At 37.0% G+C, this 15,100-nt stretch overlaps 1 protein-coding gene across 3 annotated transcripts; it reads left to right on the top strand.

Annotated features, from left to right (window-relative positions):
• Window positions 1-1,131: 1,131 nt before the first annotated feature.
• LOC122079660 (lysine--tRNA ligase, cytoplasmic) lies at window positions 1,132-14,598 on the top strand. Of its 3 annotated transcripts, none has more exons than XM_042646313.1 (18): window positions 1,132-1,327; window positions 2,327-2,455; window positions 2,575-2,650; window positions 3,005-3,073; window positions 3,198-3,363; window positions 3,445-3,538; window positions 6,992-7,077; window positions 9,811-9,929; window positions 10,042-10,104; window positions 11,396-11,521; window positions 11,625-11,907; window positions 12,073-12,169; window positions 12,291-12,447; window positions 13,419-13,562; window positions 13,647-13,715; window positions 13,797-13,940; window positions 14,047-14,098; window positions 14,276-14,598. In XM_042646313.1, exons 2-18 carry the CDS (start codon window positions 2,355-2,357, stop codon window positions 14,278-14,280), a joined length of 1,851 nt encoding a protein of 616 aa, XP_042502247.1. In that variant the 5' UTR covers window positions 1,132-1,327; window positions 2,327-2,354; the 3' UTR covers window positions 14,281-14,598. The 3 variants fall into 3 exon arrangements, with proteins under 3 accessions (XP_042502247.1, XP_042502246.1, XP_042502248.1); XM_042646312.1 differs by having other exon boundaries at window positions 2,319-2,455; XM_042646314.1 differs by lacking the exon at window positions 1,132-1,327 and having other exon boundaries at window positions 2,296-2,455.
• Window positions 14,599-15,100: the final 502 nt, after the last annotated feature.

Here is a 15,100-nt window from a genome sequence, read left to right as displayed (position 1 = left end):
TAAAATTGCCACCAAAAAAAAAAACCAACAACAACAACTATTCTATTTTTTACATATTTTTAATGTAAACCACCTATTCTCACTAGTTACAGTTAAAATATTTGTACACAGGCATGAATATATACAAAATGTGTGTCCATATAGAGGATCCGACTCCTCTCTATAGATTCTTGGGACCAGAGAGTAATCGCACCGTTGGGTGGACTCGGGCACCTGTGCCAAGATCACCACGACTAGGACATGGGCACATATCTTGAGTGGGGTCGATGCATAAGGGCATGATTAATTTAAACGATGCCTATCCAACTATTGAAATTGACATATCATATATCCACGTGGCACACAATAAATGCCTTGTGATATTTAGATAAAAGGCAAGCGAACCCAACCTTGTTGGTGTAGGTATATGCCACTGCACACCTTAATGAGAGGGCACACAAGCGCATCTTCAACGTGGGGTAACATAGTTTTTTTGCACTAGCTGTGTCTAGATGTATAACTTTTTATTTGAAAAAATAATAAAACCTTGGTGATAAGAATAATTCATCTAATAAAATAATTTTCTATTGTTTTACCTTTTGTCTGTATCAATCTATCAATAAGGTATTAGCCAAGGATCGGGATCAGCTAATACCAATTTAACCCATTCATTTCGATTCCTCAAACATTGGTTGAGACCGATCTCAAGACCGATCCCAAATTTTAAAATCTTGTTGGGTTTATGTTGGATTTATAATCCAAAACTAAGAAAATCGATATATTTTTTTTCTTTGGTAAACAAGAAAATTGACCAACGGTTAGCTTTGTAATCCAAAACTAGGAAAATTGACTTTTTTTTGCTTGGTAAACAAGAAAATTAACCAACGGTTTATAATCTTTTTTTTCGAAGACTAAGAAAGTTGATATTTCGTTTTTCGCTTGGTAAACAAGAAAATTAACCAACGGTTGGGTAAGGGTTTATAATCCAAAACTAAGGAAATTGATTTTTTTTTTCCTTGGCAAACAAGAAATTTGACAAACGGTCACGGGTTGAAGGAGAATCTATTATTCCAGTTTTATAGCAATCGCGAGATAAGCATCATTAAAGCTTGGCCATTGAATATGAAAACAAAAAAATAAAAAACTTTCAGTTCTCTCTGATAGTCTGGTTTTAGAACCCTAGCTGCCTATACCCGCTTCTTCTTCCCCATTTTCATTCATAATCGCAGTGGCAGCGGGCGGAAGTGCTGTCTCCGTTCCCAGAGGTAGCGAGTATAGACTGCCTCCCTTCTTCTTCTCCGTCTCTGTACCCAGTTGATAGCAGCGGCAGTCGGCGAGTCTCTTCTCTGTAAGTGTATTCCTTATCTACGGCGAGTATCTGTTCCTTAATATATGTTCAACATAAGTCCTGATTTGCCATTATTGAATTATGTAGAGACCACATGATCGAGTAGTACTACACAAACCATAAACCTTTCCCATTACAGCCTCATGAAGAATTGTAGAGCTAATATAATTATTTCTTCTCAATCCGGGGGGTGTCATCATCGCTGGTTTTTTTTTTTTTTTTTTTAGGGTGATTCATCGCTTCTAGTTTTCATGGCTAGGAACCTTAACATTTCTGTCTGTCCACAAGCTTCTGCCCAATGCAGTGGTGTCTCTCCAATGGAATTGCTGTCATGCCGTGCAAAGCTCTCCTCCTTCGAACCGTTAACTTACAAATCTCCAAAGCACCAACCCTGGGTCCTGGTTGCTTCATAGAGTGCTGTCTTGCCATTGAAAATGTTCGTGTTTAGGTAGAAGGAACAACAAATAGGAACATTCACTGGAAAATACTCAGCGGGTGCTGAAATATTAAAGCTATTTGGCTGCTGCTGCTTCTCTTTATTTATTTATTTATTCAATACAATTTGGTTGCTTCTTCTGAAATATATGATATTTGTAATTCTCTATCCTTATGCATCTGTTCTGTTACAAAATGAACAAAGATACCTTGTTCATCTATTTTAAATACCATATATTTGTAGTTTCAATTGTAAGGCTTATTTTTGTTAAATTATTTTGTTTACTGGTGAAGTACATATTCGTTGCCTAATGTGAACATATATGCCTGTATTTTTGCTCCGGGTGAAACTGCATTAAACACTTATTGTATCATATCTGTACATGCGTTATTGCTCTGGATTTTTGAGAAGTATTATTGCTGTGAAGTCCATTTAATTGCCATACATATCTCTACCTATTTTATTGCCGTTCCCGAATTTACTAACTGTGCTCCTCACCCTGTTACCTCTATCTCTCTTGTGTCTATTTCGGCCACTCTCCTTTCATTTCCCTAGGGACTCAGCCAGAAATCTTTCATCTCAATTGGCTTAATGGCAGAGGGTATCGAAGAAACAACCAAAGCAGTCTCAGAGCTATCCGTGGAGGCCTCTCCTTCAATGGAAGCATCAGCAGCTGCTTCGATTAGCAAAAAGTAAGCGTTAAAATCCAAAGTTGTTCTTTCCGTGTAATTTTTTTTTCTCTCTTTTCTCTCCCATTTTATTTTGGATATTTTTCTCGCTGCATCTTAAACCATTCCATTGATCTATGCAGTGCTCTCAAGAGAGAAGCAAAGATGAAACAGAAGGAAGAGGAAAAGCGTCTCAAAGAAGAGGAGAAGAAGAAGAAGGTGCTCACTTTATACAGACTATTATTACATTTTTTTGGTACATTAGTTAATTTAGTTAGATGAAAATACGCTTCTTGTGTTATTGCTTGGTCTGTTTGTGAATGCGGTTGGTAGCATTAACCATCTTTTGGTGAAGGGTGATTTTATAGTGCTGTATTTTTTAAACATTTGTTCAATGGCATATCCACCTGCTGAACCTTGACATTACAGAGTATTGGTACATTTGGATTTGTTGGTACATCGGTGTCTTTGATTGGACGAAAAAAACCATCTTGTGTTGTTGCTTGTCTCTTTGGTGGCTTCATCATATGGTATTGTTGATTTTCTTAATTGTCACATTGCATTTCTTTGTAGGCGGCTGCCAATGCTAACTCACAGGTTCAGAAGCCTCAAGTGGCAGATGATGAAGACATGGACCCGACTGTATGTTTTTGTCTATGTCTATTGTCTTGCTTTTGCTACTCTTTTTATTTATAGTTAAAGATTTTGGAAGCAGTGTAGTGATGGAGATACTGTGAATGAAGTATGTGCAATTGTTTTCTTGCAGCAATACTTTGAAAATAGGCTGAGGGTGCTTGCTGCCCAGAAGGCAGCAGAGAAAAACCCATATCCTCACAAGTTCTTTGTCACTATGTCTATCCCAGAATACATTGAGAAATATGAAGGCTTAAACAGTGGTGTCCACCTTGAGGATGTCCAAGTCTCTTTGGCTGGTATTCAATGCTGGAAGCTGTTTATATATTTTTGAGTATTTCCCCTGTTCTCTATAGTATTGACTGTATCTCTGGTATCAGGAAGAATTATGAACAAGCGAACTTCCTCTTCAAAGCTGTTCTTTTACGACCTGCACGGTGAGGGTGCTAAAGTCCAAGTCATGGTGGATGCAAGGTATGTTATTGTGCTTGTAAATTTTGTAATATGAATTTGTTAGATTTAAAAAAGTTGGTAGAATGGAGAGAAGGGGAAGTTAAAACGTGGAACCACCCCCCCCCCCAAAAAAAAAAAAAAAGATTCTTAGAATCCCCATGATAAAAATTCGTCAACTTGAACTCTGGCTAGGAGCTCGACAATGTAGTGGGCAGATCTGGGCTGAACTTGACACCCCTTGTAGAAATTACTTATTTATTCAGTATGGCCCACTTGCATGGCATACACTGCTCCCCAAGCACTTGTGGTTGATGTATTGATGCATTTAATTACAATAGAGGATTGCATCCAAATATTTTTACAAATACGCTTTTTTGAGATAAATGCCTTACCTTTGAGTGTGGTTTGAACCATTGATTTACATAATTGGAGGTAACCTATTAGTCTTATGACGAAACCTAGAAATTGATTATCTTTGTTCTATCGGTGGTCTTGAATTTGCAAAGAAATTTAGAATTCTAGGCCTGGACCTTTCCCTTATTAGTATAAAAATGTTAAGGGTTCTTAGGTCTCTATTGGCTTGGATGTCAGTGTTAACGAGTCTGGCGTGCACTTGTCTAAGAATCCGTCTTGTATTTGCATGGTTCTACTATGTAAGAACTCCAATTCGGTATAGTCGATGTGTAGTGGTTCTATCTTCCCCCTTCCTTCTTTTCCTCCCATCCCAAAAGATAAAAAAGTTTACTAATTACTAGTTAATAGAGTAAGACCTCCATTTGGTTTTAAATAAATAAATAAATAAAATAAAAAATTGTGTAGACATCCGCTTGGAGGGATGAATTTTCAATTTCTAAGGTTTTCATTTTTCTTTGACAAGCTGCTAGGGAAGCATTTATTCCCAAGCGATAGTGCTTGGAGTTCAGTTGCCCTTGCTCTATCAAGATAAATACAACCCTTTCCCCTGTTTCCGCCTACAGATATGGGATATTTTAAGAAGTGAACATCTTTCTTAGTAGCAACTATTAGAAACTGATTTTCTAGCATCTAACTCCTTACCGTTGAAGAATTTAGTTGTACAACGAAAAGAGGTTTCCATGAGATGGGAAATGAAAACCATTAGCCCCACATGTGGTTTCCCACTCTAGGTTTGGTCCTTGATGATTAAATAAACCAAAAATTTTCCATAATTGCAATTTTTGAGAGATGTGAAAGCGAAAGATAGGGTCTCTAAAATTGGATGGCCATCACTAAAAACCGACGTTATATTGGATGGCCCCAAGTGTGCCTCAAGCTTCTGTATTCACTCATAAAGGGAAATCTCGCTTGGCCCGCTTTTAGCTCAAAATATCAGAACTTGCCCACCTCCTTCACCCGCCAGGGTCTGGTTGTTTATGGAAAAAACAATGAAAAGGGATAATCCCCATTATGAAAAGAGAAATATTAGTATAGCTTCGGAGATTACATGGGAAATGAGGTGTCAACCTTTTTTGGATAATCTAATTAAAGAACCAATCACACCTTTGGTTTCTTTCCAGCCTCCCATCCGCCCTATTATGTAAGGGCTTCATCCAGTGTGGAGTGAACACCTCTTCTTAGTGAAATCGTGGCTGGCTCTGAAGTTTCAATGAGAGGCCACTTGTTTGGTGCCTTCTGAAGACTCATTAGAATCTTGTTCCTAAGAAGTCCTATGTTTCATGCCTCCATTTGGTTTTTTTTTTCTTGTCTCTTGGGCATGCCCTAAGGGATCCATCTAGTGCTTATCTAAACCAATCAATGCATGTAGTGCCAGGGGAATCCCAATACCAAACCCTTGGCATATTTGAGTTTCGAAAGCGAACCACACATGGGTGGTAAGGGAAAGCAAGAGATAAATTGAATGCTTGTAGTTATAAGAGATGCAATTGTTTGGTCATCACCCAAAGGAGCAAAGCAAAAAAGGAGGATAAAAAGAAAGTTTGATTGACATAATAGAGATAATTTACAAGATATAATCCATCGGTTATATCTGTCACAATTCCCTCGTGAAAAAAAAAAGCAAAAGAAAAGATAAAACTTGTTATTTAATTGTTTCCCTATCTCATCAAGGCATGGCGAAAGACGTCAATGCTCTAATTTTTGCCGACAACAGGTATAGATGGTGAACATGGTTGCGCAAAGTATGCCCGACAGTAGAAACATAATGGATGGTTTTATGCCTATTACTAGTTCTCCGTCCTGAGTTGAGACCAATCATTCAAATAGATTGGGGGTAAACCTTGAATCTGACCATAAGCCCTTCCATTGCTGTGAATCAAATCTTGTGGAATTGGAATCAACCATCTCAGTTGAAGATGACTTGGTCAAGCACACGCTTGGAAGAGATAGTACTTCCAAAGGCTTGGAGGAATTCATCATAGATGTCCATCCAGATGTAATTCCTGAACTCAAATACATTGCGAGTTCGATGTTTGCATCGAAGTATGATCAAGAGTGTTGTCAGGCTTACATTAGCCTATGAGAAGATGCCGTGGATGAGTGCCTATTCATTCCTGAAGGGGAGACACTGAGTATCGGAGATGTGCTAAGGATGGAGTTGAGTAGCTTGAATTGCAGGATCAAGATATGGATCCGAGAAGTGAAGATCTTCATGTGTGTTTACCTTGCCAAAGAAAAACTGGGGGAGTTTGCATCATTTAATTCGGTTGAGGTATTAAAGGGTTCAATGTTGCACTCCTATCTTTTTTCCCATTCTACATGTTCTTGGCTAGTTCGTTGAAACAAGGGAGTAGAGGGAACCTGAGAAGAGGTCTCGGCACAACCCTACCTTTCTATTGGTTCCGTAGATGAAGAACACAAATGAATCAATTCACAAAATCAAGGGACAAAGTTTTTTGTCCGAGAGCGGCACTTCGCCACAGACATAGGGGGTGCGCAACAATCACTGTGCTTCTCTTGGGGGCAACTACAACTTGTCTGAGCTCCGGGGCCGCTCTCGGACAGAAAACACTTGCCCCAACATTAAAGTTAAATAAATTTCTTATTCATGAATTTTTTCAATGGATGCAACCAATCAATTTCAATTTCTTTCCAAAAACCTATTTGTTGACTTATTACAAGAAATCGGTTTAATTTTGAAATTGAAATCATACCAAAGAGAGCCTAAGGAATCAATAACATGATAATTTAAATATATCATTGGCCATATAAAAAGACACAGAAAACAAATATTTAAATTCGGTAGTTGTAAATCATGTGATCATGACCCTTTTAAGGACATCCAGAATGCTTGGTGCCTTAAATATGTTTCATAATGTAGAGATTTATTAGAGATAAACCATTTTCCTTTCTTCTGGATGCAAGTACAAGGATCAGTAGTGTTAGTGTATGTTATATTCATTTGTATGACTAGAGTTGTCATGTGACGTGGTTCTCAATTTGTTACTTTGGTTACAAACGAGAAGTCATCTCTGAACTGGTTTGTTTGCTCCTGCACAGGAACTCAGATATGGATGAAGCTGAATTTTCTAGATTTCATTCTGGCGTGAAGCGTGGTGACATTGTTGGTGTCTCGGGATTTCCAGGTCAATAGGTTACAGTTGTTATGCTTAAAGTTTCTATCCAACACCTCTAGAAGAGTAGAATGTAGTGTTTTGTCATTTTTATTCTCTAATTCTCTATACAGCTTCTTAATGATAAGCTTAAATGTTCATCTCTCACTGACACTAAAAGAGAGTAGAAGTACAGCAGTTCCCTGGATCCAGTTGAATCTTGAAAGCTCAAGTTACATCTCATGTGTATGCCACAAACACCAGACCCATGAGAGCTGATCTGTTTCCCTGTTTCATCAAAGATATTCAATTGCTTGGTTTACACTACAGAGGAAAGTGATTGAGAAACACTTTCTCCCATTTGTTGATGAGTTGACTAATACTTCCAAGGGCCACCAGAAGGATTCTGATGCCTACACCCATGTATATATAGAGACATGCTCGAAAGCCACTTTTGAATCTAGATTGTATTTAGTTTGACTGACATTCTTGTGCTTTTGCTCGTGCACCCACTCTTTCTTCACTCTGGGTTTTGGCACTTAGGTTGGTCCAGTTATATCTCTGTTCAGGAATTCTGGAAATTGGTTGTGCAATCAATCAATGTATGTGAAAGATGTTGGATATGAGAATAACTTCTTGAATTTAGCAGACAATAGACCCATGAAATTTCAGAACCCAAGTTTGAGTTCACATTAACAGCAGGAACTGAAAACAGAGTGATAGAATCAAATTCGAAGAGAAAAGTAGATCTATGACCTTTCTGAAAAAGCCTCATTTAAAATTAATGGCAGAATAAGAAGGAAGAAGTTGATGAAGAATCCACCTATCCAAACCAAGGAATGCACCAGAGGTGTTGAATGTCCACCCTATCTTAAAATAAATCCAGTCTTTAATAAGGGAAAACGTTAGGATATCCAACCATTATTAGGAAACATAAAATTGAAGTTCAAAGAGAATAGAAGCTTTACTCTAGAATATCTAAGGCTCCATCTGGTTGCAAGCAAATGGAATGAAGGGAAGTTAATTCTTTTATAAAAAAATTGGAACTTTTGCAATAATGACTTTAACTAACTGATGCAGTTGCACGATGGAATTAGTTGCTATCTTTAGATTTGATTTTTATTTACTTCCTTTATTGGTTAGAGATTAGATTAACAGTCTTTTATTTATATTTGATTTTATTTAGTTGCTATCTAGGTTTAGTTTCCATTTTTAATTAGCTTCCAAAATTATGTCATTATTTTTCTTTAAATAGCCCTGTAATGGAGAACTCAGTTTAGAGATTTTTTTGAAATTTTGATTTGAAATTGGATGTTTACTTGGCTGAAGCTTTGGCTGCCGTGACTCTCTCATGTTTACTTTTTCTTTTTTCCCTCCTCCCCTGTTCTGGCGAAGGAATAGACCCTCACAACTGAGGATTGCTCTCTTTCCTCTCCTCTTCTTTTCCCTCCAAATTCTGGGCGCTTGATCTTCACTCTGAGGTGGTTTAAACCTTAGAAATTCATACCTGAATGTGACCTCTGCTGTGAGTTACAAGACAGATTTCAGGTCTGATCTCTAATCTACCGCCAGGCTCTAATTCAGGTTCTTCCTGTGTCCTTCCAGCCTGCAGTTCCAAGCATCTATTTTATGGGTTTGATAGAGCCTCTTCTTGAGGATATTCACCAGAAATTCCAGGCCAAACAAAGGCCGATTGAAGGAGTTCTCTTGATCCAAAGCCTCCCTGGTTTTCCACCTCTTACGTTGGCTGAAGGTAGAAGAAGAAAGACTCGTGAGTGGTTTAAACCCTTTAATTTTGTTTTTCCCATTATACCCCTCAAACCCCTTGATTTGTGTCCTTTAGTATTTGTTCTTTTATGTAAAAGTCCCTCTTTTGTTTTACCTCCATATTAATACCCCTTCCATTCCACCTTTATTTACTACTTACCCATGCCCAATAATTGCTTCCAAAACTACCCCTGGCCTATAATTCTAATCCCCTTCATATCCTATCAGTTACTTTAACCTCCTTTCCTCCTTTTGAAATTCCTTTTATTTACAAGTCTGCCACTCTTTTCTAAGTTTCTGGTAATTACTTAATTGCCATTCCCTTAAACTTCAGTTTATTTACAGAACTGCCATTATTCTTTAAATTTTGAATTTACTACTTTATTGTGGGCCCTAAGCGATCCGATTCCTGTTCTTGGAACCCGGATCTGCATCACTAACTTAAACTATTAAAATGAAATCTTTATTTTATTATTCAAATCCGAGGAATTTGGTTGAAAACTAAAATTTAGTCACTAGATTTGGAAAAAAATTGAATCAGTTTTGGTAATGATTACAAAATTTTTCCCCCCCCTTCACTTTCAACTAGATGGGGCCTTAAAAAAAACATATTCCTATTTACTAGCCATAATATTGACCCATTAGAGAAGCCCATTACATTGACAACCCATTGGCCATGAACCCATGTACAACGCAGCCCAATATCCATTTTGACTAAAATAAGCCCTCTTCTCTGATTTGTTTGCATGATCAGGTGGTCTAGATGAGTGGAAACTTTCCTTTTCTCTTCGTTGCCCTCCTTTTTGGTTTTCCTCCTATACTCTTAACGTTTAACTGAGATTGGCCTTCCATATCCTTCTGGTGATTCATTGATTTATATTCTTTGGTTGCATCTAGCAATAAAGACATTAAATCTAGTGGTGGTTCTTTGTCTCTGAAGACATATTTCTGCTCTTGGAAAGTGCTCAAATTTATTTATTTTGGCTAACTTTCCTACAGGAAAGAGTAAAAGGGGAGAGTTGAGTATATTCCCTAGATCATTTACTGTCCTATCCCATTGTCTTCATATGATGCCGAGGCAAAAAGCAGGTCCTGGAGCAGATAATGCTGATGTGAAGGTGAGCAATCTCTGAAGAGAATTATTTCTGCATGTTCATATGCTGATGTTGTGTTTGCAAGTAGTTGGTACAGGTTGATGTTGATATTAATTGTTTCTTCAATTGCCTGCAGAAAACTGATGTTTGGGTCCCAGGACATGTCAGAAATCCGGAAACATATATTTTACGGGATCAGGTATTTAGTATATGTAACCACTTCCAGAAATGCCCTTCAGCTTTTTGCTGCTCTTCGGAATCAGTTTCTCTTATTTCAATAGCTGCTTGAATTTCTTGAATCATATTATTTATGTGTCTCAGTCTGCATGGATCTTTCTGTCTATTTCCATGTCAATCTTGTTTATGCATTAAAATAATTTACATTATTGCAGTTGGAGCTCCTTGTCTCTTGTGAAACATTGTAAGGGGATTTAGTAAATCTAACTAATGAGAATTTAAAAAAATATCTACACGTACATCAGTAGTTTGACAACTTAGTTTAACCTTCAAATTGATTCTGTTTCTAGTATGTTTATTGTGAGAAACATTAAAAGTCATTTTCATTAATCTCCGTGTTCCCATTGGTGAGAAGTTGAGGATTATGTGGTTGATTCTGTTTTTGGTTGTTTTTTGGAGATATGGAATGAAGTTTACAAATTTTAATTTATTATTATTATTTTTAATAATATATCTTCAAATGGAAGAAGGGACCACTGAATTTAATTTCAACATGACAGCTTCCTTATGCTTTTGGTTTGGAGTGAATTTTATGAAATTATAGCTCTGATGATGACCTTCACTTGATTTTTGAGACTAAATTGTTGCGGAATTGTGTGAAAAATGTACAGCACTGTACAGTCTTGCTTATTACATTTTAATAAAATTATTACCTTGATTAACAGAGGTGAAAAAACCAAAATCGGTAGCCATTGGCCGAACTTGATTTCTAATCTTCATTATCAAAGGAATCTTGATTACTAATGCAACCTAGATAAACCTCTTTCTGTTGTGCAATAAGATTCAAAGAAAACTCTGATTCTAACCTCTTAAACTGTAACAGAAATTTTTACTATTATGACTTAATTATTTCCAACCCTGCAAAAAGTTGCCATGGGGTTGCCCAACATTGGAGAAACACAAACTTTGGTCCAACCCACTGATCTATACTCTCACTGGGGCTGAAACGACATTTGTGTGGAGGCCAGATATTTTTAGGTTTACATACACTTCAAAGTAGAAAGACAAGAGACAAATGGAAGTGAAAAAAAAAAAATGATATGAAGGCAGCCTCTTGATACCAACTAGTTCTCACTTTCTCCTGCACAGGTGAGTATTTCCAATAATTTCATGTGCTACTGCACCAGTTTCTGCGAGAAAGGATATAGCTTCTTTTGCATTTGTATGCCTATTGATTTCTGTTATGGATGCTGTGGTAATCTAATCAAAATTTTATATCATCAGTTAATTCAGTTACTTTTTTTTTTTGGTAGGAAACTCGATATCGTCAAAGATATTTGGATTTAATGTTGAATTCGGAGGTTCGACAGATATTTAGGACCCGAGCGAAGATTATTTCATATATTAGGAAATTTCTTGATAACCTTAATTTCCTGGAGGTTTGTTTTTTTTCCTTTGTTATGTCATGGTTTTGACTGTTTTTTGGAGCTTACTCTTCTTTTTTTGGATGGAAGATAATTGTAATTACTCTTTACTATATAGGTTGAAACTCCAATGATGAACATGATTGCTGGTGGGGCAGCTGCTCGGCCATTTGTTACCCATCACAATGATCTGAACATGAGGCTGTACATGCGCATTGCCCCTGAGCTGTATCTAAAAGAGCTGGTTGTTGGTGGATTAGATCGTGTGTATGAGATTGGAAAGCAATTTAGAAATGAGGGGATAGATTTGACTCATAATCCTGAGTTCACTACATGTGAGTTTTATATGGCTTTTGCAGATTACAATGATTTGATGGAGCTCACTGAGAAAATGTTAAGCGGTAAGTGTGCCATAAGCATAAGCAGATTATTGATTTATAACTGTGGTTTATTTTGGCTCTCTTTTTTTTTTTTTTTGTTGGGTTTGGGTGAATTTTTTTCACATTGCATGAATGTCTACTTTTCTCCTGGGATTTTCATGTTTGAGTTCAATTTAATGGAGACAGGGATGGTCAAGGAGCTAACAGGTGGCTATAAAATTCAATACCATGCAAATGGTCTGGATTGTGATCCAATAGAGATCGACTTTACTCCACCTTTTAGGTATTTGGGCTGATTTTTTTTGTGGGAAACCAGCTTAATGAAACCTTGAATTTCATTAAGTGCAAGTTTGCAACAAACATTTCAGTTAGGAATAAATTATCCAGTGTTTTGACTATTGCAGAAGGATTGACATGATAGAAGATTTGGAGAAGATGGCCAACCTCAGCATACCAAAAGATCTTTCCAGCGAGGACACCAACAAATATTTGCTGGATGCATGTACAAAGTTTGATGTCAAATGCGCCCCACCTCAGACAACTACTCGTTTGTTGGATAAGGTAAAATATAAATCCCTTTTTGATATTTCAGTATTGATAATTATTACAGTTATATTTTCCAAGGATTGGGGAAATTGATTTCCAAATGTAGAAAGAGTGGTATACAGTATTTACTAAATGATTTTATTCGCTCATTTGTAAGGTGTTCACTCTCTCTTTCTCTCTCTCTCTTATATATATATATATATAAGAACCCTGTCCTGCTGTCGCAGAAAACACCAGCGCATGGGACCAATGAAGGGGCACGTGCCAGCATCTTCAGTGCCTGGGTGCGGGGCAGTGTGGTCTTTTTGCACCCATCTCTGAGAATTTCCTGTGCCAGCAGGACGGTTCTTTTTCCCATATATATATGTATATTTATTTTTCCTTTTTTTTTGGGTGGGGACCAGCCACCCCCCTTGAATTGGCTGAACTCATTTTCCGTTCAAAATTAAAGTTTCCTAGAATTGTAAGAACCAAGCTCCACTATCATATGCAAGTACTAACGAGATCCACCCAAGGGGTAATTCATAAAAAACCGCGAAGGGATAATGCAACCATCTCTTGATTTCAGCCATCATTGAAAAGAGAATCCCGACAGAATAGTTCCCTTGTTGGTTCTTAACAAAAACCAATTTCAACTGGCCTAGATTGCCCATAGAGCTACCGTCCAAGGGATCGAGTGTGCAACTTTGCTGGTGTACCAAATATATAGATCTAAGAATATGATCCAACATTTGGTTGATCTGTTCCATCAAAAACATTTCGTTCATATGCATTTCAGTTGACTTCATTTCCTAACTGTAATTTGTGGACTGATGTAGGACAGAAAATATCGCAAACTATCCCTTCTATTTTAGGTTGACATCCAATTCTTTGATGATTCTAGTTTGGTGCATGATATTTTTACAACTTGGTCAAATGAAGTTGACTTTGAATTCCATTACTGATACCTCAATTAATGAATGACAAGGTTTCTCATTGATTGGCAGCTTGTAGGGCATTTCTTGGAGGAGACATGTGTTAATCCTACTTTTATCATCAACCACCCAGAGATAATGAGCCCATTGGCGAAGTGGCACAGATCCAAGCCAGGCTTGACTGAACGTTTTGAGTTGTTCATTAGCAAGCGTGAAGTATACAGATATCCCTTGATTTCAACATCTTTATCCTTTGAATTTTGCTACTGGTATTAGTTGTAACTGATCCAATTTGTTCAGGTTTGCAATGCATACACAGAATTGAATGATCCTGTGGTTCAACGTCAGCGTTTTGCTGAACAACTTAAGGTAGTCTACATTACAATGAAATTCAGTTCTTTCCCTGACAACAGGAATATTTTTTTGAAAATTATGTGATTGTGATCTTAGGACCGGCAATCAGGTGATGATGAGGCGATGGCTTTAGATGAGACGTTTTGTATGGCTTTGGAGTATGGATTGCCCCCAACTGGTGGTTGGGGTTTAGGGATTGATCGGATAGCTATGTTGTTCAGTGATTCACAGAATATCAAGGTAAACACTTTCACAAATTTGTTCCTCAATGTTTCTTGTGATATCCAAATATCTCTATTACTTGCTATTCTGAGTTTATCAATCACTCCTTTTATCTGTTGAACAGGAGGTTCTTCTCTTTCCAGCAATGAAACCTCAAGATGAACCTTCTCCAAAAGGTATTTTAAATTTGTTCTCTTACAGTCTTCTAATGAGTCTTTTTCTCTTTCTTTTCAAGCTTCTCTTGAAGTTTTGCATCGGCTTAAGCACTCATAGAAGGTTTTTTTTTTTCCTCGATCGATACAATGTTTAGCCATGGAAAATTTTACTAACTAAACTATGGCAAACTGTTGCAGTCTAGGTTGTACTGGTTCATATCTGCATTAGATGCCTGTAGAGGTTCAAGAGGTGACGAGCGGGTTTGCTGCAACTTCAATCGGTTTTCTGCTATGGAATTTTCCATTTATAATACAAAACCGCATATCATATTTTAAGTTTGTTTTGAAGTGTTGTAACTCCGGTTTTCAAATACTGGGAGTAACAGAATTTCTCTATTTTTTGCACTTGAGTGGTCTATTTTTGCCCCAATATTGTTGTTGTTCGTATAGCCTTATTTCTGGGGTAATATTCTCTGTTGTTTGAGTAGAGATGGTTATCGTATGTAGCAACTGTTAATTTATTTTGGATAGCCTCATGCTTGGCAACTGTTAGGATTTAAAATGTAACCGCAAGGGTCAGTGTAGCTATTGGTCGAACATAGGGAGAACAATCACTTTATTTTTTGCTTCTTTTAATAATACGAAAGTGAACTGATTAATGGTTGTGATCTAATTCTAACTATCGTCTTAAACATTTGTATCTAAAATAACATCCTAATCATTCGTCATCTAAGAATTAAATACGCAAGCCACGCAATTAAAATTAAATGAATAAGTAATTGAAAATAAACAACCTATGCAATTAAAAAGCAATGAAGGAAAAAAAATGCTAAAATAAAACTAAAGTAAAAAAAAGGGAATAAAGCTAGAGAGAGGTTCACAAGTATGTTTCTTTACTTAGCCCGAGGGATGCATCATAATATGAGTTTCTCTACTTGACAAGAGAGTCACTCTTACGAGGGTTACTCTACTTGGCTTTAGGGAATGAGAGACAATTAAAATAAAAAACAATAAAATGATGGT

The sequence above is a fragment of the Macadamia integrifolia genome, chromosome 5 (assembly GCF_013358625.1).
Source record: "Macadamia integrifolia cultivar HAES 741 chromosome 5, SCU_Mint_v3, whole genome shotgun sequence".
Taxonomy (NCBI): Eukaryota; Viridiplantae; Streptophyta; class Magnoliopsida; order Proteales; family Proteaceae; genus Macadamia; species Macadamia integrifolia.
The sequence above is the reverse complement of the archived record's forward strand: the minus strand, read 5'-3'. Positions and strand labels throughout refer to the sequence as shown.